Source organism: Callospermophilus lateralis, chromosome 1 (genome assembly GCF_048772815.1).
Source record: "Callospermophilus lateralis isolate mCalLat2 chromosome 1, mCalLat2.hap1, whole genome shotgun sequence".
In the NCBI taxonomy this organism is placed as follows: Eukaryota; Metazoa; Chordata; class Mammalia; order Rodentia; family Sciuridae; genus Callospermophilus; species Callospermophilus lateralis.
In genome coordinates, this window is record NC_135305.1 from 208,061,151 (window position 1) to 208,084,603 (window position 23,453).

Genomic DNA, 23,453 nt, shown 5'->3' on the forward strand with positions numbered 1-23,453 from the left:
AGAATGGCAATAAATCATGTTTATTAACTTTTCAAACCATGACCAAAATGCAACCAACAAACAAAACACACCCAATTATTTTGCTACTAACAGTCAATGGACAAACAATAAAAAATTAAATATTAAGCTTAACTTTTGCCAGGTACGTTTCACAGGAAGGTTAATTCAATGATCACTATAAACTACTAGTCAATAAAAATATGACAGCAGTCTGGGGATACAGTTCAGTGGTAGAACACATGTCCAGGATGGGTGAGGTCCTTGGTTCAATCCCCAGCACCATAAAACAAAAACCAGGAGACATGATGAAGAAAATTAAGCATTCTTTCATCCAAGTTATAATCTAGTTAGGGAAACATATTTATGGCACAGTCATAGAACAGATCCAAGGAAAAAAACTATAAACCAAGTGTCTAGCAGTAGAGAGGGTTTTATCAAATGAAGTAAAAAGTGATTTAAATAATGGATAAAGTGGCATTAATGAAGAAAAATAACCATAGATTATTTCACAAGAAATGTTACATAACAGTAACAAACAATTTTTAACAATGACAATAACAGTAACAAACCTATACAAAAGAATAGAGCAATAGGGCTAGGGATGTGGCTCAAGCAGTAGCTCACTCGCCTGGCATGCGCGGGGCGCTGGGTTGGATCCTCAACACCACATAAAAATAAAAAATAAAGGGCTGGGGATGTGGCTCGAGCGGTAGTGCGCTCGTCTGGCATGCGTGCGGCCCGGGTTCGATCCTCAGCACTATATACCAACAAAGACGTTGTGTCTGCCGATAACTAAAAAAATAAATAAGTATTTAAAAAATAATAAATAATAAAGATATTGTGTCCACCTAAAACTAAAAAAATAAGTATTAAAAGAAAAAAATAGAGCAATATATTTCAGAAAAAAATTTGTTCTTTTGATGTTTTGGAAGTCCAATATAACCAATTGTAGAACTGAAAGTATATTTAAGAAAAAAATTTAATGCCATGTTATTTATTTATTTTGGTACTGGAGATTTAACCCAGAGACACTTTATCTTTGAACTACATCCCCAGCCCTTTTTATTTATTTAGAGACAGGGTCTCACTAAATTACTGAGGGCCTCAGTAATGAGTTGCTGAAGCTGGCCTTGAACATGTGATCCTACTATTTCAGCCTCCCAGTTTGCTGGGATTACAGGCATGGGCCACTGTGCTCAGCATAAAACAAAAACATTTTAATAATAACCTAATTTTCCAAATTACCTGCACCAATGTTTTCTCAATGTTCATAAACATTTCAACATTACGATCCATTCGTGATGGATTCTGCAGATCAAATCTCCGCCTAAAAGAGAAGAAAATCATTAGAAGATTGTCTGTCTCCCTCCTTAAACACAAGGGAAAATTGAAAAATTCAATTTTAGAATTCAATGCAAAGAAATTAGAAAGACTTAGTAGCCAAAATAGGACTCTACAAAATAATAGTATAAGAATGCAGCATTAATACTTTCATAAAAGAAAAGGCTATTAAACCATATTAAACCAAAGCTAGAACAATGGAAACTGAGGACATTCATTCAGGCACAAAATACTGAAATGATGGCAGAGTTTCTATGACAAGCTAATTTACAGTTAAATTTTTGAACATGGAGAGGCAACAGATGCTAACAGATGCTAGGATATTTTTCTGGAGGAATCACAAACCACACTTTGACACAGTTCCCAGAACTTTTTCTCTTTTTTTGCTAAGAGTCTAGACTCTCATCCCCTGCTTTCTACACAGGAAGGGTTTGTTTAGGATCCAGCTCTCATTTATTGAAGATGCTTTTATCTTCAACATCAGTAGACGACATTTACTGTTTAGGCAAATAGTAAAAAGTGATTTGAATAATGGATAAAGTGGCATTAGGTCACATTTGCCTTTCTGCTGGTCAATAAAAATATGAGAGCAGTCTGGGGATTCAACCAGAACACCCTAAAAAAATTTTTTTTTTTTTGAGAACCATTTCTCTACAACTCCATCCCTGTGGATTGTAGATTGGATGGGGTTCCTTATCATTTTCCAGAGGCAGCACACATGATCAAGGCCTGACTAATCAGGAATGGGCAGGTAAGCCAAATGGATCTGGTCCACATGGATCCAAGGATCCACTCAGGAGGCAGGGAGACAAGGAAGAACTGAGAGATGAAGAAACAGTCTTAACAATATCATTAAGGTTCCTGGATCAAATAAAGCCTGAAAACATTATCATCTTTTCAACAAAACAAACAAAATCCTTTGACTACAACATGTTAACTCAGTGTCTGTAATTTTCAATAGGAAAAGTCATAACAGATACTGCATCTGACAATCAGCCTATGGACCTTTATGTTATCTAGGGTAGCTTGTACATAGTTTTTATAAATTTTTTTTATAAATTATTTTTATTTTTAAATATATTTTCATTCATTTCTTCTTTAAAAAAATATAATCAACCTTTGTGATTTTCCAGAAAATAAGAGATGATAAAAGCTACCATTGTTGAGTACAGTACTTTATTTTTCTTAAATCCAAGATATTTTAGAGGGCTGGGGTTGTGGCTCAGCGGTAGAGTGCTCGTCTAGCACGTTCGAAGTGCTGGGTTTGATCCTCAGCACCACATAAAAATGAATAAAATAAAGGCATTGTGCCCAAATACAACTAAAAATTTTTTTTTAAAAAAAGATATTTTACATCATACAGAAAAAAAATCCTGAGATCCAATGGCAGGGAATCACCATACTATCTTTCAAGAATAAAGAAAGTGTGCTGGGTACAGTATGCATGCCTATGATCCCAGCTATTCAGGAAGCTAAGGCAGAAGGGACCACAAATTCAAGGCCAGCAACTGAGCAAGACCCTGTCTCAAAATAAAATAAAAAGGGCTAGGGATGTAGCTTAGAGGCATAAAGCCCCTTGAATCAATTCCCAGTACTACAAACATGCACACACAAGCACGTACACACAAAGAATAAGGAAAGTTTATCTACATGTGCTTAAAATTCAATTGTTCAAATTGAACAGTATCTTGTGTTCTTTTCAATCAAGGAAAACATCTTGGATATTCTGGTACAGTTTGTAAGATACATGATATAAAGAGATGAGAGTTCTTCAAATTTCTAACTGGCTACAGTAATGTTCAAGAGTAGAAATTAAGGACTAGAGATTTAGTTCAGTTGGGAGAGTGCTTGCCTCGCATGCACAAGGCCCTGGGTTCAATTCCCAGGAACGAACACACAAACACACACACACACACGCACACACACAAAGAGTAGAAATTAATTTTCCCATAATCTGTGATCATGTGAGAGCTACAAGTATTCCAAACCTTTAAATTACCTATAAGAGGTACACAGCAATGACATGAATGATCTATGTAAGGGCAAATTCAAGTGCCCATTTTTTTTTTCCACAGAAAGTCCAAAAGGCATGCAATAGAAAGCCACAGCCATCAAGAATTAAAGATGCACAGAATGCTTGAACTGACACAACTGACGAATCAGAGTCACCCCTTTCCACTGTGATCCCATCATATGGGAATACTCACATAATTTTTCTAAACTCTATAGCTTTTCCACCATGATATCACCCTCTTAATGGGCTTGACACTAACATTCTAAAATCATCCCATGAGTCACTTCTATGAAATTATTCCTGTCTTCTTCTTTCATGTTCTTAAAAAATCCTGAGCACAGTGATATTACAGCCTCATAAGAGAACAATCTTGTTGGTAAGAGAACTCATTACATGCCTTGGGGACAAGAACCAGGTTCATTAAAAAATGTTCCCATGTAGCCCTAGTGGCTAGCAGAAAGTATGGCTATATAAGCAAACTACTAAATACATTAATATTTACTATGATTGAGAACTAATATAATACAACTTTATTATTGATGAGCTAGGGCAAGACTGAAATGTATCCTAAACTAACTACAACTAAGAAAGTAAGAAAAAGATTTAAAAAGCGCATAAAAATAGATACTTTTAATATATTTTTTTAAAATATTTATTTTTTAGTTTTCGGCAGACACAACATCTTTGTTTGTATGTGGTGCTGAGGATCGAACCTGGGCCGCACGCATGCCAGGCGAGCGCGCTACCGCTTGAGCCACATCCCCAGCCCAATACTTTTAATATTTACCATAGGTTTAAAAATAGATTTTGGGTTGTGGTTGCAGCTCAGTGGTAGAGCGCTTGCCTTGCACATGTGAGGCACTGGCTTTGATCCTCAACATCACATTAAAATAAACAAAATAAACATATTGTGTCCAATTATAACTTTAAAAAGTACTAATAAAAAATACAAAGGTATTGTGTCCATCTACAACTAAAAAAAAAAAGAGAGAGAGAGTTAAAAATAGATTATAGGGGCTGGGGTTGTGGCTCAGTGGTGGCGTGCTTGCCTCGCATGCATGAGGCACTGGGTTCGATCCTCAACACCACATAAAAATAAAGACAATAAAGTTCATCAACAACTAAAAAAAAAAAAAAAGATTATATTATAAATACAAGGGACCTCTGTCTTTAACTTTACATTGATTTAACCTCGTACGCAGAACTTTACTTTTACTACTTGTTAAGTTTTGAATATCCCCTTTCCACAAATACTTCTAAGGAAAGGGTAGGTTAGATCTCAAGCAATTTCCTCTTACAGGGCAAAAGATTATTACCCAACCAGGTGGGAAAATCCTATTTTAGCTGACAGCCTCCCACTGGTTCTTGTGTGTGTGTGTGGGGGTGATATGTGAGTATCTCTCCCCTTCATAAAGAAAATGACACTCACAGGGTCTTGATAATAGAAGAACTATACCTAGAAGCCATCACTTATAGGATTACTTACACAGAACTTATTTATTTTCAAAGAAACTGCTTCCTTAATAAAATATTAGAATAGGGTTGAGTGGAATTATCTCCATTAGAAATCTGAGAAATAATCTGAAAGTATTCATTAAAAAATTTAATATAGGACTGGATGAATTTATCTGTAGACAAAGATGAAAAACTAAATGAATCTGTTAATAGAAAAAAATTTTTTTCTCTGCTTTTCCAATTGTTGATAAGTTTCTCTTTATAAAAGTATTCCAAGACTGGGATTGTGGCTCAGTGATAGGGCGCTTGCCTGGCATGGTGACTCCCTCGGTTCAATCCTTAGCATCACATATAAATAAACAAAATTAAAAAAAAAAAAATCCTTTTGTAACTTAAGGAAAAAAAGTATCCCAGTTAACAAGAATATAACAAAGTAACACTCTTTAAGGATGAATAATTTATAAAACATATCTATTCCAACTTTAAAAATTAAACATCCATGTGTTTCCATTACAAAGAGAAACAACCTAAAATTATATACCTCCTCATGGAGGAAAACCATACCATCTATGAAGTACTATTACAAAAAGAATTCAACTGAAGGTAATCCTCTGGATCTAACCCTCAGTTTACTAAAATTTAGAAGACCACTAAATTGATTTCCTGTAAAATCCCAAACATGAACAATCCTATAAGCTAACTTTAAGGTGTGTATGTATACGTGTATGTGTATGTATAAAAAAAAAAAAAGCAAGGGAAAGAGCCAAAAGAAAGATGGCTGAAGATTTTTACAGACTTTAAGAATCTTGGCAACCAAACACAATGAATAGACTATAGACAGACTCAAATAAGATAAAAATCATCCTGGATAAAATTAGGGAAACTTGAACACTCTAATAATTTTTCAAAGATTATTGTTAATTTTACTTGTGATGGTAACAATAGCACTATTATGCTTTTTAAAAATTTCTATTTCAGAAATAGTTAGCAAAATATTTTTTTAAATTTTTATTAGTTATTGATGGGCCTTTATTTGTATTTATATGTGGTGCTGAGGTTTTTTAAAATATATTTTTAGTTGTAGATGGATAGGATACCTTCATTTTATTTATTTTTATGTGGTGCTGAGGATCGAACCCAGTGCCTCACACATGCTAGGCAAGCATACTACCACTGAGCCACAACCCCATCCCTTAGCAAAATATTAATAGATGAAATTATATAAGCCAGGCGCTGTGGTACATGACTATAATTCCAGCTACACAGGAGGCTAAGGCAACAGAATCCAAGTTTAGGGATAGCCTGGACAACTAAGCAAGACCCTGTCTCAAAAAAGAGATGGGCTGGCAATGTACCTCAGTGGTATAATACCCATGGGTTCGATTCCAAGTATCAAAAAGAAAGAAGAAAAAAAAAGAAATTATGTAAAGATAAAAATGTATGATGATAACTGATGATTCACTGTATTATTCTTTGTAAATAGGTTTTCCACAATAATTAACTAAAATGGTTTGCTAAATAATGATTTAATAATATGGACTTAAACTTTCCAGAATCATCAGTATAAGTAAAAGAAGCATTTAAAATGCATGGGTATTAGGAAAATTTTAAATAAAGAAATCAGATCAAGGGCTAGCTGGGGTTGTAGTTTATTGGTAGAGCATTTGCCTCGCATGCATGAGGTCCTGGGTTTGATCCTCAGCACCACATAAAAATAAATAAATATAAAGATATTGTGTCCATCTACAACTAAAAAAAAGAGAAAGAAATCAGATCAATGAAAGATTTTATTTTTAAATTACCAAGAATATTTAAGGCTAGATTTTTAATGTAGCTCAGTGGTAGAGTACTTGCCTTACATATGCAAGGCCCTGGATTCCATCTCCAGCACCTCGCCACCCTAAAAAATAAATCTTAAAAAACAAAAAGAATATTTATTTATTTATTTATAGTTGAGCCACAGCTCCAGCCCCAAAAAGAATATTTAAGTAAGTTGTTTTCCTTTTAGAATATGAAAAGATGGTTGAGCTTGCCCATAGAAATGCAAATGAAGGGTATAATTACAAAATATTTTTAAACTATCTCAGGCAAAGATCAAAACATAAGCAAATATAAAATACCAACAAATACTCTGGTGGCTAGTAAATGGGGATAGGGCACACCATCAATACACTTTTAGACCTATAAATTAGTACTATTAGAACATGATTTGGTGACGATTGTGTCCCCAAAGCTCATGTATGAGAAACAATTCTAGTGCAACACTAATGGGAGGTGGGACCTGATGAGAAGTGATTAAAGTCCTTATCTCAGGAGAGGGTTAGTTGTCTTGAATAGACTTGGGAAAGGGGTACAGAAGTAAACTTATATAAGGCAAACAAAAATGCCCTTGAGCTGTGGAACAAGTTAACAATACAGGAGAACAGTTGTGTGGGGGAAGTGACCAAAATCAGTAAGAAGCTTTGAATGAAGATGGCAAGCTAAAAAAAATGCTAGAGACCATCCCCAGAAGATGGTCAAGTATGTCACACTCCAAAAGGGCAGTTAACTGCACAGAGATAATTAGAGCCTGGAAATGGTATCTGTATAAGGAAAGAAAGGGGTCTACTATAAGTTGAAAAAATTATATTCACACAGGAGGCAGGTTTTTTAAAATATATTTTTAGTTTGTAGATGGACAGGATACCTTCATTTTATTTATTTTTATGTGGTGCTGAGGATTAAACCCAGTGCCTCACACATGCTAGGCAAGCACTCTACCACTGAGCCACAACCACAGCTCACAGGAGGCAGTTTTTTAAATATGATAGTACAATAGATAAGTCTTCTCAACTTATAAGACAGACACCAAAGCAGGGCTTGATAGTGCACACCTGTAATCCCAGTTACTCAGGGGGCTGATGCAGAAAGATTTCAAGGTAGAGGTCAGAATGAACAAGACCTTGTCTCAAAATGAAATTTTTAAAAAGAGCTGGAGATGTAACTTAGAGTTAGAGTGCTTACTTAGCCCCGTGTTCAATCCCCATTATTGCCAAAAAAGAGGGGAGGGTATATTTAGGTACTTCAAAACTTAAATCAATCTGCAGTCTCTTTACAAATGTGCCAGTAATTACCAGGTAGTCCAACTGATGATCATATACATAAACTTCAGTTGGGCAAACAAAAATGCCCTTGAGCTATGGAATAACAATAGCTATGGATAACAGTACAGGAGAACACTTGTGTGAGGGAAGTGTCCAAAGTCAGCAAGAAGCTTTGTATGAAGAAGGCAGCTAAAAAACCCTGGCACCCAGTTAGCACATATAGCTAAAACCAAGGCCACCAGAAGTCATTAAAACTGGGCTGGGGATGTAGCTTAGTAGCAGCTATGCTAACTACTAGCTTTGAATACAATGTACCTTAGAAATTCATAACACACACTAAAACATTCACAGTGAGTGTACCTTCTAATTTGCTAATAATGTACACCTATTTGTTATCTATATTCAATTATGTATAAGAAGTAACTTAGAGGGACTGGGATTGTGGCTCAGAGGTAGAGTGCTCCCTAGTACATGCGGGGCCCTGGGTTCCATCCTCAATACCACATAAAACTAAATGAATGGAATAAAGGTATTGTGTCCAACTACAATTAAAAAAATAAATATTAAAAAAAGAAACAACTTATAAAGACCTTACATGATCATGGATAGGCAGAATTAATATTATTAAAATAGCTATCTCCATACTATTGAGATAGGAGATAGGTGCATGACTGTAATCCCAGTGGCTTGGGAGGCTGAGATAGGAGTATTGTGAGTTCAAAGCCAGCCTGAGCAATAGGGAGGTGCTAAGCAACTCAGTGAGACCCTGTCTCCAAATAAAATCCAAACAGGGCTGGGGATGTGGCTTAGTGGTTGAGTACCCTGAGTTCAATCCCCTGTACAAAAAAAAAGCCATACTACAGAAAGCAATAAACAGATTCAATGCAATTCCCATCAAAATACCAAAGAAAAGACGAGGGTCTCATGAATATCAAAGGGAGATCAGTAGAGTTGAGGAAAAGGAGGGAAGGAAGAGAAGGAAAGCAAAAATACTGGGGAATGATACTGGCCAAATTATATTGTTATATTATGTGCACCTATGAGTATGTAACAACAAATCCCAACATCATGTCCAACTATAATAAAAAAATGGGGGGGGGGTAGTAACTTAGGCCTGGGTATATGGCCTGGTGGTAGACTGCCTAGCAAGCATAAAACCCTGAGTTGATCCGTAACCACACAGAAAAAAATTTTTTTTTTTTTGCCTAATAAATGCAATAGTTGTTTGGTATTTTTCTAGGATTCAGGAAAAAAAATAAGGCTCTTGATAAGACATAACTTGCTTTTACACTTAATCATAATGTTTATAGTATTCTCTAGCACCAATCAAAAGAACAGAATGAAACATTAATTTAAATATCACATCAAGCCATACAAATAAATACAAAAACTTACCATCCCTGTTCGTTTTTATACTTGTAAGCAGCCCCGAGAATATGACACAAGGTGCCTCCAGCTTTGAAATCCATGAAACATTTTGCCTAAAAATGATACAAATTACATTACAAATAAAGATTCTGACAAAATTACTCATGTCTGGATTCTAAGTTTTAGAAACTCAAAGATATAAATGACTGTCAGTTTAATAAACCTTCTTAAATGCTTTCTTAAAAAAAACTGATTTATAAAATGTTTCTGAAAGTAAACTTAAAAAGATTACTTTTTAAATATATTAATATTTCTCTTTGAATAGAGTTGTGAAAGCAAGAGTTAAAATACACACACACACACGCATTAGCATGCATGAGGCCCTGTGTTTGATCATCAGTAAAGCCTCCTACCCCCAAAAAAGACATAAAGTGTTTCAAAAGGAAATATGATTGTACTAAAGGAAAAAAATAATTAACTAGATACTGCAGTGTTAAATTTTGAATTTATATTTTTTTAATTTATAAAACTCCAGTTATACAAAACTCAACAGTAATTTTCCTGTATAAGAAACATTAGTATATCAATAAATTTTTCTTCATTTAGATTTTAGTTTGTTTGACAATAGTACAGATTGAACCCAGGGCCCTGTGCATGCTAAGCAAGTATTCTACCACTGGGCTCTCTCCCTAGTTCCTCAATTATAATATTTTATCAACCACTAAAACACAGCAGAGGGCTTAGGATGCAGCTCAGTGGTAAAAGTAAACCTAGGTTGTTTGAATAATACATACAAGGAAGGCCCTAGTTCCATCAAAAGGAGGGAAGAAGAGAGAACAGGGGAAAGAAAGGGAGAAAAAAAAAAAAGAAAAGCAAAACAGTGTAATTTTCATTAAACTATATTTAAGTTTATAGTCAAAACCAGTAAAACTATTTTAAAAGGGCTGGGGAAGTAACACAGTGCTAGAGCAATTGTATAGTATGTGTGAGGCCTTGGGTTCAATTCCCAGAGCCACCACAACAAAGAGAGGAAAGAGAAATTGAGATTTGCATATTATGGAACATAAAAATACAGCTCAAATCAAATGTTGAGTTCTATATAAGTAAGAACTGAATATAAACTGAGCATCAAATAGGCTAAATAAGATGAAAGTTTGGGCTGGAGATGTGGCTCAAGCGGTAGCACGCTCACCTGGCATGCGTGAGGCCTGGGTCCAATCCTCAGCACCACATACAAAAAAAAAAAAAAAGATGTTGTGTCTGCCAAAAACTAAGAAATAGATTTTAAAAATCTAAAAAAAAAAAACAAAACGCAACGAAACATGAAATGTTATTATAAGTTCATCATGTTTTTTTTTTCTTTCTTTGAAAACTATCAAAAAAAAAAAAATTTCAGAAGAACATTAAGAAGACAGACAACAAGTAGGGTCAGAAGGAGGAAGGAGGGTTAGGGTTGTAGCCCAGTGGTAGAGCACTTGCCTAACATGTGTGAGGCACTGGGTTCAATCCTCAGCACCACATAAAAATAAATAAATTAAAGGTCCAACAACAACTAAAAAGAAAAAGAATTTAAAAAAAGAAAGAAAGAGAGGAGGAAGGAATGCCAGTTACTGTTTAACGAGTACAGAATTTCAGTTTGGGCAAACAAAGTTCAAGCCCAGTCTCTGCATCTTAGTGAGACCCTGTCTCAAAATAAAAGATTAAAATATAAAAAAGAGGCTGGGATGGAGATGTAGCTCAGTGGTAAAAGTAAACCTGGGTTGTTAGATCTGTAGTACCACACACACAGAAAGTTCTAGAGCTGGACAGTGGTGATAGTGATTGTATGATGATATAAATGTACTTAATACCAATGAATTACTAAGGGAAGAATTAGGGGTGTGGCTCAGTGGTAGAGTTCTTGCCTAGCATACTCAAGGTGTGAGTTCAATCCCCACCACTGTAAAAAATATAAATGAATATTAAAATGGTAGATTTTATGTTGTATTTTACTACAATGAAAAATAAATAAAGTTGTTTTTTTTTTTTTTGGTACTGAGGATTGAACCCACAGTCACTCTACTGCTGAGCTACATCCTAATCCCTTTTATATTTTAAGACGGTTTCTGATTAGTTTCTTAGGGCCTAGCTAAACTGCTGAAGCTGGCCTTAAACTTGTGATACTCCTGCCTCAGGCTCCCAAATCACTGGGATTACAGGAGTGCACCAAATGCCCGGCAATGATACTTTTTAAAATAAAAAATGTTAACAATTATGAAGATGAACTCCTCCAAATAAGATGATAAATAAACTCTCCAAGTTTGCCTGGATATCCTGTCATTTTTAGATACATGGGTTTTTGAGTTCCTACTTTTTGCCCAACACTATACCTAGTACATCCCAAGAGCTGCTTTAGATTCCTAATCAAATATTTGAGTGCAATTCTTATCCTCTGACAACTTGTTATTTAGCTGGGAAAATACACAAGTATTTAAGAGAGAAACTCATGAATATGTCAAAGGTACTTGTTTCACTAATCAAGTACAAAAAAAAATTATAGCAATAGGTTTACTAGAAGAGAATGAGACTCATTTCAACAAAAGTCTTCTCTGAATACCTAGATGGGCTTAAATATCCTCTTTCAACCATACATGCATATCACTATTGTATCATTGAAACAACTGATTCATCTGAATTGTGAACAAGAATAAAACGTTACCTTTTTTTTTAAATGAGGGAATGAATGAATTCCAAAGAGATTTTAAAATTAAATGAATAAAATCCAAAGGCATTTTAACAGTGAGTTACATTGAGACATGTCTCCCTAAATTACTTCAGGCCTCCCTACATTGCAGAGGCTGGCTCAAACTTGTGATCCTCCTGCTTCAACCTCCTAAATTTACTGGGATTACAGACATGGCCCAGCTACATCTGTTTTCTTAAGTGGCTTCAATATAATTGAATTTTTGAGAAAATTCTTATAGTATCTACATTTTCAGGGACTCTGCTAAATATTACAGATTTGAATAAGACACTGTTGGAGGCAATTTAGGGAGCAATTTAGGGAGACCCTGTCTAAAAAACAAATACAGTACAACCAGAGAATTGAAAAGTTGTGCTTCATTTGCGTACAAGGAATCAAAATGCATTCTACTATCATGTATAATTAAGTAGATCAAATAAATAAATAAACAAAATAAAATTAAAAACAAATAAAGCCAGGCACGGCTGTAATCCCAGTGGCTCGAGAGGCTCAAGAGTTCAAAGACAGCCTCAGCAACTGCAGGGCTCTAAGCAACTGAAACCCCTTCTCTAAATAAAATACAAAATAGGGCTGGGAATGTGGCTCAGTGGTTGAGTGCCCCTGAGTTCAACCCCTGGTACCTCCCAAAAAATTAAAAAATAAATACAGGGCTGGGGTTATAGCTCAATGGTAGAGTGCTTGCCTAGCACGTGAGGTGCTGGGTTTGATTCAACACCACATATAAATAAAAGTCTACTGATAATTTTAAAAAGTTTTTAACATAAATAAATAAATACATAAAAAATTCACAAATTATTTTTTCCACTTTGAATTCTTTTATTAATTTTTTACTTATGACAGTGGAATGCATTACAATTCATATTACATATATAGAGCACAAATTTTTCATATCTCTGGTTGTATACAAAGTATATTCATATCAATTCATGTCTTCATACATGTACTTTGGATAATTATGTCCATCACACTCCACCATAACTTCTAATCCCATGCCCCCTCCCTTCCCCTCCCTACCCTTTTGCCCTATCTAGAGTTCATCTACTCTTCCCATGTTCCCTCTCCCTACCCCACTATGAATCAGCCTCCTTAAATCAGAAAAAATATTCAGCATTAGGTTTTTTGGGATTGGCTACCTGCAAATGCCATGTTTTTATTCTCTTTTATTGCTGACTAATATTCCATTGTGTATATATGCAATTTTAAAAAAATTTTTTAATATTTATTTTTTTTAGTTTTTGGCAGACACAACATCTTTGTTTGTATGTGGTGCTGAGGATCGAACCTGGGCCGCACACATGCCAAGCGAGTGCGCTACCCCTTGAGCCATATCCCCAGCCCTGTTATTTGTATTCATAATAGCTGCTATTCTGACTGTAGTGAGATAAAATCTTAGAATAGTTACATCTTGGGAGCAAATTTTTACCCTTTTACCCTTCACACATCAGATAGACTACTAATCTCTAGGGCATATAAAGAACTCAAAAAGCTAAACACCAAAAAAACAAATAACCCAATTGATAAAGGGCCAAGGACCTGAACAGACACTTCTCAGAAGATGATATACAATCAATCAACAAATATATAAAAAAATGTTCATCATCGCTAGCAATAAGAGAAATGCACATCAAAAATTTAAAAATTATTAAAAAGGACTGGGGATATTAATTTAGTGGTAAAATGCCTCTGAATTCAATCCCCAGTACCAAAACAAAACAAAACCTAAGATCCATGCTACTGAGAAATATATATTGAACGGAATAGAACAAGACACTTATATACAATTTATACTCAATTCCTCAACAGATACTAAATCCAAAAAATTATATCATTTCCATTTATATGCTTAAGACTGACAAAAATTCTACAAATGATAGAAGTATTTCTGATTCCAGCCATATGACAGATTAAATAACAATAAAACCTCACCACTACAAACAACTAGAAATGTTGGATATATGGCAACTGACTTTCCATCAACTTTCTTTGAGGGCTGAGCAATATTGGGGATCAAGTCAGGGCCTTACACATGTTAAGCAAGCATGTTACCACTGAATCACATCTCTAGTCCAGACATTTTAAATGAGCAGCTAAAAAACCTAGAAATAAAGCAAACCTGTAGGGGCAAAAATCAAAGAGGAGGGAAAAAAACAAAACAATTCAAAGTCAAAATAGTGATCTTTTGTGGTAAAAAATATGATCCTGTTCCATTTTACTTTTTAAAATTTCAAGTTGGGATGATGCTAAATAGCCCAGGCTGGGCTGAACTTGGGATCCTCCTGGAATTACTCCAGTGCATCACCATGCCTGGCCTTCACTCTTGATTTCCTAAAGGTGAGGATTTTACTGTCTGTGCCAAGACAAGAAATGAGAACTTAGACCAAAACAAGGGAGAGCATTGGAACTAATACAATTGCCTCCACATGTATATAAATCCAAGAGTTTCAATAAGTGGAACCATTAGGGAAAAGATAGGCAATAAAAAATAAATCTGCCTTGCCAATAACAAAGGAGGAAAAGAGTTTCCATCTCAAGATAATTTGTTTGAAACTTAACATTAATCACTTAGCCTGGGAACGACATGCTTAAGAGTAGAAGTCCTCTGAAGTACCTTAAGGAACTAACTACTTAGCCCAGTACAGTAGACACACACCATGTGCTGAATATTGGGGAGGGTAAAGCAGGAGGCTAACTGCTTGAGCCCAGGCAAAAATTGAGGCCAGCCTGGGCAACACAGACCTCATTTCATCTGCCACACGACCAGCACGAGCTTCATAAAAGAAGGTTTGATGCCTAAGAAATTGCTAGTGAGTTTTAATTAAAGAGACAGACTCTCATTACCTTTATTCCCAGCCCCGAGACAGCTTCTCCTAGATCCCGCCTCCAGCCACCTAATGCCTAATACACCTAATACAGAAGAGGCTAGCAAGAGAGAGGGAGTGCACGCCAGGGAGTGAGCTTTTATTGGGGAACAAAAAATTCAAGGGAAAATCCCATCCAATGAAGGTTAAGGGAGGCAACATCCCAAGGTCAGGGCCAGCGATTGGGTCTTCAGGTCAGTGGCCAGGCACACCGCCTGGGAAAGGGTGAGGAAGGCTCTGACACTGCTATGTCTAAGCACCTCTCACCCAGTCAGGGTGATAACTCAAATCACATGCGAGGATGGCCTCCCATAATTTCAAAGAAAATAAACAAATAAAAATAACTGAAGTAAAGTAAGAACTAGCTCTCAACCAAGATTACCAAATTTCAAAGAACCAGAAACAAAATATTAAGTGATTATAAAGAGATAAAACATAAAATAAGATTAGAACCACCAGACATGATGATGCATGCCTGTAATCCCAGTAGCTTGGGAGGTTAAGGCAGGAGGAATTCAAGTTCAAGGCCAGCCTCAGTAATTTATTGAGGTCCTAAGCAACTTACTGAAACCCTGTCTCAAAATAAAAAATAAAAAGGGGTGAGATGTGGCATTGTAGTTAAGCACCCCTGGGTTCAATCCCTGGCACAAAAAAAAAAAAAAGGTTGGATACAAAATACAAAATATTCAGGTAATAGGAAAAAAGTGCTTATTAAAATTAGTAACGTAGGGGCTGGGGATGTGGCTCAAGCGGTAGCGTCTGGCACGCGTGGGGTGCTGGGTTCAATCCTCAGCACCACATAAAAAAAAATAAAGATGTTGTGTCCACTAAAAAGTAAAAAATTAAATATTAAAAATTTTTTTTTCTCTCTCTCTAAATAAAATAAAATAAAATAAAATTAGTAATGTATAAGCCAGGCACAATAATGCATGCCTGTAATCCCAGCAACCAGGGAGGCTAAGGCTCGAGGATATTAAGTTCAAGGCCAATCTCAGCAACTTATCAAGACCTCTGGAACTTAGTGAGACCATGTCTCAAACTAAAAAAATAAACAAGGGCTGGGTATATAGCTCAGCTGGTAGAGTGCTCGCCTCACATGCACGAGGCCCTGGGTTCAATCCCCCCGCACCACAAAAATAAATGCATAAATAAATAAATAGGTAAATAATGAGAGGACTGGGAATGTAGCTTAGTGGTAAAGTGCCCCTGGGTTCAATCCTCAATACTGTCCCCCCAAAATAAAAATCAGTAATATATAAAAATGATCAAAGATAATACAAAATAGAAACATTTGAGATATATGTAACTCCTACACAAATAAAATTAAAATCAAATAAAAACAAATATCATTCAGGCTATTGGACATATGAACATTGAAAGAAGAATAAAACTTAAAATTTGTGGCAAGGACATAAATTATTATGTTCAAGGAACACATCAGTACTAAGAAATGTTATTTATAGTATATAAAATAACCTACACCTAGACACAGTTAAATGCAAATTATATAGCAGCAAAATCAAAAAGACCTTAAAAGTAAACAATGACCAAAAGAACATAAAAAATGAGCTTAAGTTAAACATTACACAATGTACCTATGTATGAAAACACCACATACAACTCCACTAATATGTATTATTTTTATGTTTCTTCTTATGAATTAAAAACTAAATTCAGGGCTGGGGTTGTGGCTCAGTGGTAAGAGTGCTTGCCTAGCACCTGTGAGGCACTGGGTTCAATCTTCAGCACCTCATAAAAATAAGTAAATAAAGATATTGTGTCCATATACAACTAAAAAAGAAGATTGTTAATTCAAAGAAAATTACAATGTTAATCAATATAATCAATCTTACATTACAAAAAATAGTACTAAAACTTGTATTAACTTAATAAATTAGCTTTGTATATATGTATGTTTCAAGAGTCAAGGTGTTGGGGCTGGGGATGTGGCTCAAGCGGCAGCACGCTCGCCTGGCATGCGTGCGGTCCGGGTTCGATCCTCAGCACCACATACAAACAAAGATGTTGTGTCTGTCGAAAACTAAAAAATAAATATTAAAAATTCTCATTCTCTCTCTCTCTCTCTCACCTCTCTCTTTAAAAAAAAAGAGTCAAGGTGTCACTATGTTGCCTTGGCTGGGCTCAAAGGATTTTCCTGATTCAGCCTAAGTAATGGGAAGTACAAGTATATACCAGCATAGTAGCTTACAATTTTTTTTTCTTTTTTTGATACCAGGGATTGAAAGGGGCACTCAACCACTAAGCCACTTCCCCAGCCCTATTTTCTATTTTATTTAGCGACAGGGTCTCACTGAGTTGCTTAGTGTCTTGCTTTTGCTGAGGCTGGCTTTGAACTCGCAATCCTGTCTCAGCCTCTCAGCGGCTGGAATTATAGGCATGCAACACCATACCCAGGAAAACCATCCCCCTTTAAAAAATATTTTTAGTTGTAGATGGACACAATAACTTTATTTTATTCATTTATTTTTTTATGAGGTGCTGAGGATCAAACCCAGTGCTTCACACACAGTAAGCAAGCACTCTACCACTGAGCCACAATCCCAGCAACCAGTCCCTTTTATACTTTATTTTGAGACAGGTTTCACTAATTGCTTAGAGCCTTGCTAAATTGTTGAGACTAGCCTCAAACTTGCAATCTTCCTGGTTCAGTCTCCCAAGGTGCTTCATTCAGGAAGATTTTAAGCACTATTTTGAGAGGAAAAGAAGTACATCCGGTCCCACTGGCACTAAGCCATGAATTATTTTTAATTATGGCTTATGCCTAAAAATGTTTTTTCTAGTCTTTAAAGTCTGGAAATAAATGGTTTGTTTCCCAGGAGTTAAATATCCTAGTGATGGATATTTAATCACTAGCCAGGGCTAGTGGTTCATACCTGTAATCTCAACAATTGGGGAAGTTGAGGTGTAGCTCAGAGGTAGAGAGCGTCTTTAGCATGTGTGAAGCCCTGGGTTTGATCCCCAGCACCACAAAAAGAAAAAATTTCAAAGATAATATAAAAAACAGGGAAATAAATAGTAATGCCAGATTTTTCTCTCTACAAAAGCAACAAAAGTCACAAATCTTAAAAGGAAATAAAGTATAATCCACTACTTATCACCAGCTCAAACTATCAAAGTATCAGTTGTGCAAGGCCTGTTGGTGCATGACTATGATCTGAGACAACTGGGAGGCTAGGGCAGGAGAATTTCAAGTTTGAGGCCAGCATGGGCAACTCAGTAAGACCCTGTCTCAAAATAAAGTTTAGAAAAGGGCTCAATAGCCGAGTGCGGTGGCGCAAGCCTATAATCCTAGCAGCTTGGGAGGTTGAGGCAGGAGGATCAACAGTTCAAAGCCGGCCTCAGCAAAATGTGGCCCTAGGCAACTCAGTGAGACCCTGTCTCTAAATAAAATATAGGGCAGGGATGTGGCTTAGTGGTTAAATGTCCCTGAGTCCCTGAGTCCAATCCCTGGTACCCCCCCCAAAAAAGCGGGGGGGCTCAATCATAAGAGTATGGGCTGAGCTGTGGCTCAATGGTTGAACACTTGACTGGCATGTGTGAGGCACTGGGTTTGAATCTCAGCACCACATATACATAAATAAAGGTTCATAGACAGCTAAAAAAAATTATGTATATATTAAAAAAATAGTAAAAGTACTTGTTTAGCACCTGAGAGATCCTGCATTTTACCCAATGCAAGGGGGCAGTGTGCAGGAAAGAGTTAACTACAAGAAAAAATTTAAAAATGAACCAATTTTAAAAACAAAAGAGGGGCTGGGGATGTGGCTCAAGCGGTAGTGCGCTCGCCTGGCATGCGTGCGGCCCAGGTTCGATCCTCAGCACCACATACAAAACAAAGATGTTGTGTCTGCCGATAACTAAAAAATAAATATTAAAAAATTCTCTCTCTCTCCCCCTCTCTCTTTAAAAAAAAAAAAAAAAGAACAAAAGAATTGTATTCTCACAAGTCAGAAGGTTTCCCACTGACAATATATAAAAATTCCATAAAATAGTGTGGCAAGGTAGCATATACCTGTAATCCCAGCACTTAGGAAGTGGAAGCAGGAGGACCCCTTGAAACCAGGAGTTCAAGACCAGCCTGGGCAACACAGCATGAACCCATCTCTTAAATTAAAAAACCCAAGCCAGGGGACTGGGATTGTGGCTTAGCGGTAAAGTGCTCACCTAGCACATGTGAGGCCCTGGGTTCAATCCTCAGCACCACATAAAAATAAATAAAGGTATTGACAACTACAACTAAAAATTAAATATTAAAAAAAAAAAATCCCAAGGCAGGTGCAGTGGTGCATGCCTATAATCCCAGTGAGGATCGCAAGTTCAAAGCTAGCCTCAGCAACTGCAAGGTACTAAGCAACTCAGTGAGACTCTGTCTCTAAATAAAAATACAAAATAGGGGCTGGTAGAGTGCTCGCCTAGCACGTGCGAGGCCCTGGGTTCGATCCTTAGCACCACATAAAAGTAAATAAATTAAATAAAGGTATTATGTCCAACTACAACTAAAAAATAAATATTTTCTATAAATAAATATATAAATAAATATGCATGCAAAATAGGGCTGGGGAAGTGGCTTAATAGTCATGTGTCCCTGAGTTCAATCCCCAGTACAAAACAAAACAAAAACACAAAATAGGACCCTAGCGATAAGAATTCAATCAGGAAAAAGAAGGGTCTAAATGGTAAAGCAGAGATATCAGGAAACTATAACTGTAAATTATTAAGGTAAGCCTTTTTAATGATTGTTGCAGTGTTTAACGCAAATATTAAATCACCCCTAAAAAAGAAGCTTCCAATAGTTGAAAAGTAGAAATACACTACAGCTGAAATTCCATTGAGAGTCCTTATTTTATTCTACAAGCTGACAGCAGAAAAGGAAATGAGCTCTGGGCTACAACCAAGGATATGGAAACCAAAGATGCCACCAGGATAGGTGTGGTGAACCCTATAATACCAGCTACAGAAGGCTGAGGCAGGAGGATCACAAGTTCAAGACTAGTCTAGTCAACTTAGCAAGACCCTGTCTCAAAAGAAAAAGTGCTAGGGATGTATATCATTTGTAGAACACCCTGGTTTCGATTTTAATACTCCATACTGCAAAAAATTAAAACTAAAGATTACACCATAGTAAGCTGAAATACTTACAGGGAGTTTGGTGAAAGCCGGATTAGTGACATGCTTCCCAAAGGCATCTTCCTGGAACTGGAGAAGCTGTACCACAAGTCCAGACAGAGTTTTATTGGTAGGAGCATCTGCATGAACATACTGCAAGGAAAAGAAAGAGATTAAAGAACTGGTACATTTCATGAAAAAAATAAAGTCAATCACTCTCTAATACCTCCAAAGCACTGGTATTGTGGCAAATTTAATATGTGAGACATGCTCTCTGCTTTAAAGAGACTTAAAAAACACACATCTGTGAGTACTTAAAATAAAACTGGCCTGGGCGTGATGTCACACACCTGTAATCCCAGTGGCTTAGGAGGTTGAGGCAAGAGGCTCCATAGTTCAAGCCAGCCTCAGCAATGGTAAGGTGCTAAGCAACTCGGTGAGATCCTGTCTTTAAATAAAATACAAAATAGGGCTGGGGATATGGCTCAATGGTTGAGTGCCCCAGAGTCCAATCCCTGGTACCCGATAGATAGAAAGATAGACAGATAGAAAGAACGAACTGGAAAAATCAGGTGTGGTGGTACATGCCTATAATCCCAGCAACTTGGGAGGTTGAGGCAGGAAGATCGAAACTTTGAGACCAGACTCAGCATTTCAAAGAGGCTCTAAGCAAATTATAGAGACCCTGTCTCAAAATTACAAAAAAGGAAAAAAAAAGAACAGGAGATGTGGCACAGTGGTTAAGTGCCCCTAGGTTAAATCCCTGGCACCAAAAAAAAGAGAGAGAGAGAGAGAGATGGTGGTGGTATAACACTTAACTACTTACACTACCAATAAAATAAAATAAAATAAAAAGGGCTGAGAATATAGCTAAATGCTAGGCTGAGTTCAATCCCCAATACTGGGAGGGGGAAGAGGGACAAGAAAAGAAGAAAAAGTTGAAAACCTTCATTTGTTTTTTGGTGGTACTAAAAATTGAATCTAGAGCCCTGCACATGCTAGGCAAACACTCCATCATTAGCCACTTCCCAGACTCTTTTATTTTGAAACAAGGCCTCGCAAAATTTTCTAGGCTGGTCTCAAATCTGTGAAACTTCCACCTCAGCCTCTCCAGTAGCTAGGATGACAGACAGGCTTGTGTCTTCAGCTAATACCTTCTTTTAAATACACCGTATACCTTTTCATTTGTTTTCTATTTTGAGTCAGGGTCTTGCTAAGTTACTTAGGGTCTCATTAATTTGCTGAGGCTGGCTTTGAACTTGTGATCCTCTTGTCTCAGCCTCCCAAGTCACTGGAATTACAGATATGCACCATCACGCCTACATAAAACCTCCAATTTTGAGCAGGAAAAAGAGCTATGTTTCTTGACATATATCATATTTCATACATTTGATTTAAGTGGGTTATGAACTCAGATTTTTACCCCGTATACAGATTGTCAAGAATTATGTAATGTTTTAAACAACCAATAATAAAAATTTAAAAAAAAAGAGCTATGTTTCCACTTTGGTTTCACAAAAGATAAGGAACAACTTAATTTTTCTTTCTAGTAGTAAACCTCTTTTCAAATACCATCCAACATCTCAAGGTTAATGTGGTATATTTCTGTTGTTAAAAAATAACTTTTTCACCAGGCACCCGTAATCTCAGTGGCTCAGGAGGCTGAGGCAGAAGCATCTTCAAAGCCAGCCTCGGCAAATTAGTGAGGCCCTAAGCAACTTAGAAAGACCCTGTCTCTAAATAAAATATAAAAAAGGGTTGGGGATGTGGTCAGTGGTTAAGCACCTCTAGGTTCAATCCCCAGTACCAAAAAATAAATAAATAACTTTTTTCTTTTTAGTGCTAGAAATTTACCATCTTATTATAAACATTTTTAACTGATGTATTACAAAATACCATCAGCTGCAGAGTCTACAATTACTGGGCATTGAGTTGCAAGTTTTCAATTTGTGCTACTGTCAAAGACACAGAATAATATAAAAGGGCAATCTTTTTAGTATACTCTTTTTTTTTTTTTTTTTTAGAAAGAGTGAGAGAGAGAGAGAGAGAGAGAGAGAGAGAGAGAAAATTTTAATATTTTTTATTTTTTTTAGTTCTCGGCAGACACAACATCTTTGTTTGTATGTGGTGCTGAGGATCGAACCCGGGCCGCACACATGCCAGACGAGCGTGCTACCGCTTAAGCCACATCCCCAGCCCATAGTATACTCTTAAATTTTTTATGTGTTGAGATGTGTTAGTTTTCCACTATAAATGAAATAGCTAGTGTGACAATTATCTCTGGAAAGCTGGCATTTTCTTAAAATGCTTTACTTTATGTCAAGTATTTTAGACCTTAGGTCAGCAGAATCCAGTCAACTGCCTGTTTTCTGTGTCCACAAGCTAAAAATGATTTTTACATTTTTAGATGGTTGGAGGGAAAAAAATTTAAATACCATTTCTTAAACACTGAGCCACAATCCCAGTCCTTTTTAATTTTAATTAACTAATTTATTTGTTTGTTTGTTTTTGGTACCAGGGTTTGAACTCAGGGGCACTCAAACACTGAGAAAAATCTCTAGCCCTATTTTGTATTTTATTTAGAGACAGGATCTTACAGTTGCTTAGCACCTTGCTTTTACTGAGGCTGGCTTTGAACTCTCCATCCTTCTGCCTCAGCCTCCTGAGCTGCTGGGACTACAGGCATGCGCCACCACATCCAACCCTTTTTTATATTTTATTTAGAGATAAGGTTTCCCTGAGTTGCTTAGGACCCAAGTTACTGAGGCCCACTTTGAACTTGTGATCCTACTGCCTCAGCCACCAGAGCTGCTAGAATTACAGCATTAGCCATCACACCTGGCTAAACACTATTTCCTGACATATGAAAAATACACTGAAATTTCAATTTCCCTAAGTTTTACTAAAACACAACACGTTCATTTACATATGATCAATTTCTGTTTTCATGAAACAGCAAAGTAGCTGCAAGTGAGACACGAGGGTGAACAAAGTCTTAAGTAGCTGTTATCTGGCCTTTTTTTATATTTATTTTTTAGTTGTAGTTGGACGCATACCTTTATTTACTTACTTATTTATTTATTTTAATATTTATTTTTTAGTTTTAGGTGGACACAATATCTTTATTTTTATGTGATGCTGAGGATCAAACTCAGTGCCTCACACGTGCTAGGCGAGCACTCGACCACTTGAGCCACAACCCCGGCCCCTATTTATTTATTTTTATGTGGGTGCTGAGGATCAAACCCAGGGCCTCACACATGCTGGGCAAGCACTCTACCTCTGAGTCACAACCCCAGCCCTGTTATCCGGCCTTTTATGGAAAAATTTTGCCTGTCCCTTTTCTAAACCATTCATTTTTATCATTATAAAAAGCTTCTTTTAGCAGGGTATGATACAGCACACCTATAATCCCAGTGACTTGGTAGGCTAAGACAGAAAGATCGCTTACAAGTTTCAGCAAC

At 36.5% G+C, this 23,453-nt stretch overlaps 1 protein-coding gene across 3 annotated transcripts in view; it reads right to left on the reverse strand.

Moving 5' to 3' along the window:
- Smarcc1 (SWI/SNF related BAF chromatin remodeling complex subunit C1) overlaps positions 1-23,453 on the reverse strand; it is a 148,344-nt gene that overhangs the window by 120,034 nt on the left and 4,857 nt on the right. For all 3 annotated transcript variants that reach the window (XM_076844895.2, XM_076844887.2, XM_076844904.1), the window contains exons 2-4: positions 20,023-20,142; positions 9,289-9,374; positions 1,246-1,327 (exon numbers count right to left, since the gene is read on the reverse strand). In XM_076844895.2, coding sequence (XP_076701010.1) covers positions 1,246-1,327; positions 9,289-9,374; positions 20,023-20,142 — 288 coding nt within the window. The remainder of the gene's footprint in view (positions 1-1,245; positions 1,328-9,288; positions 9,375-20,022; positions 20,143-23,453) is intronic.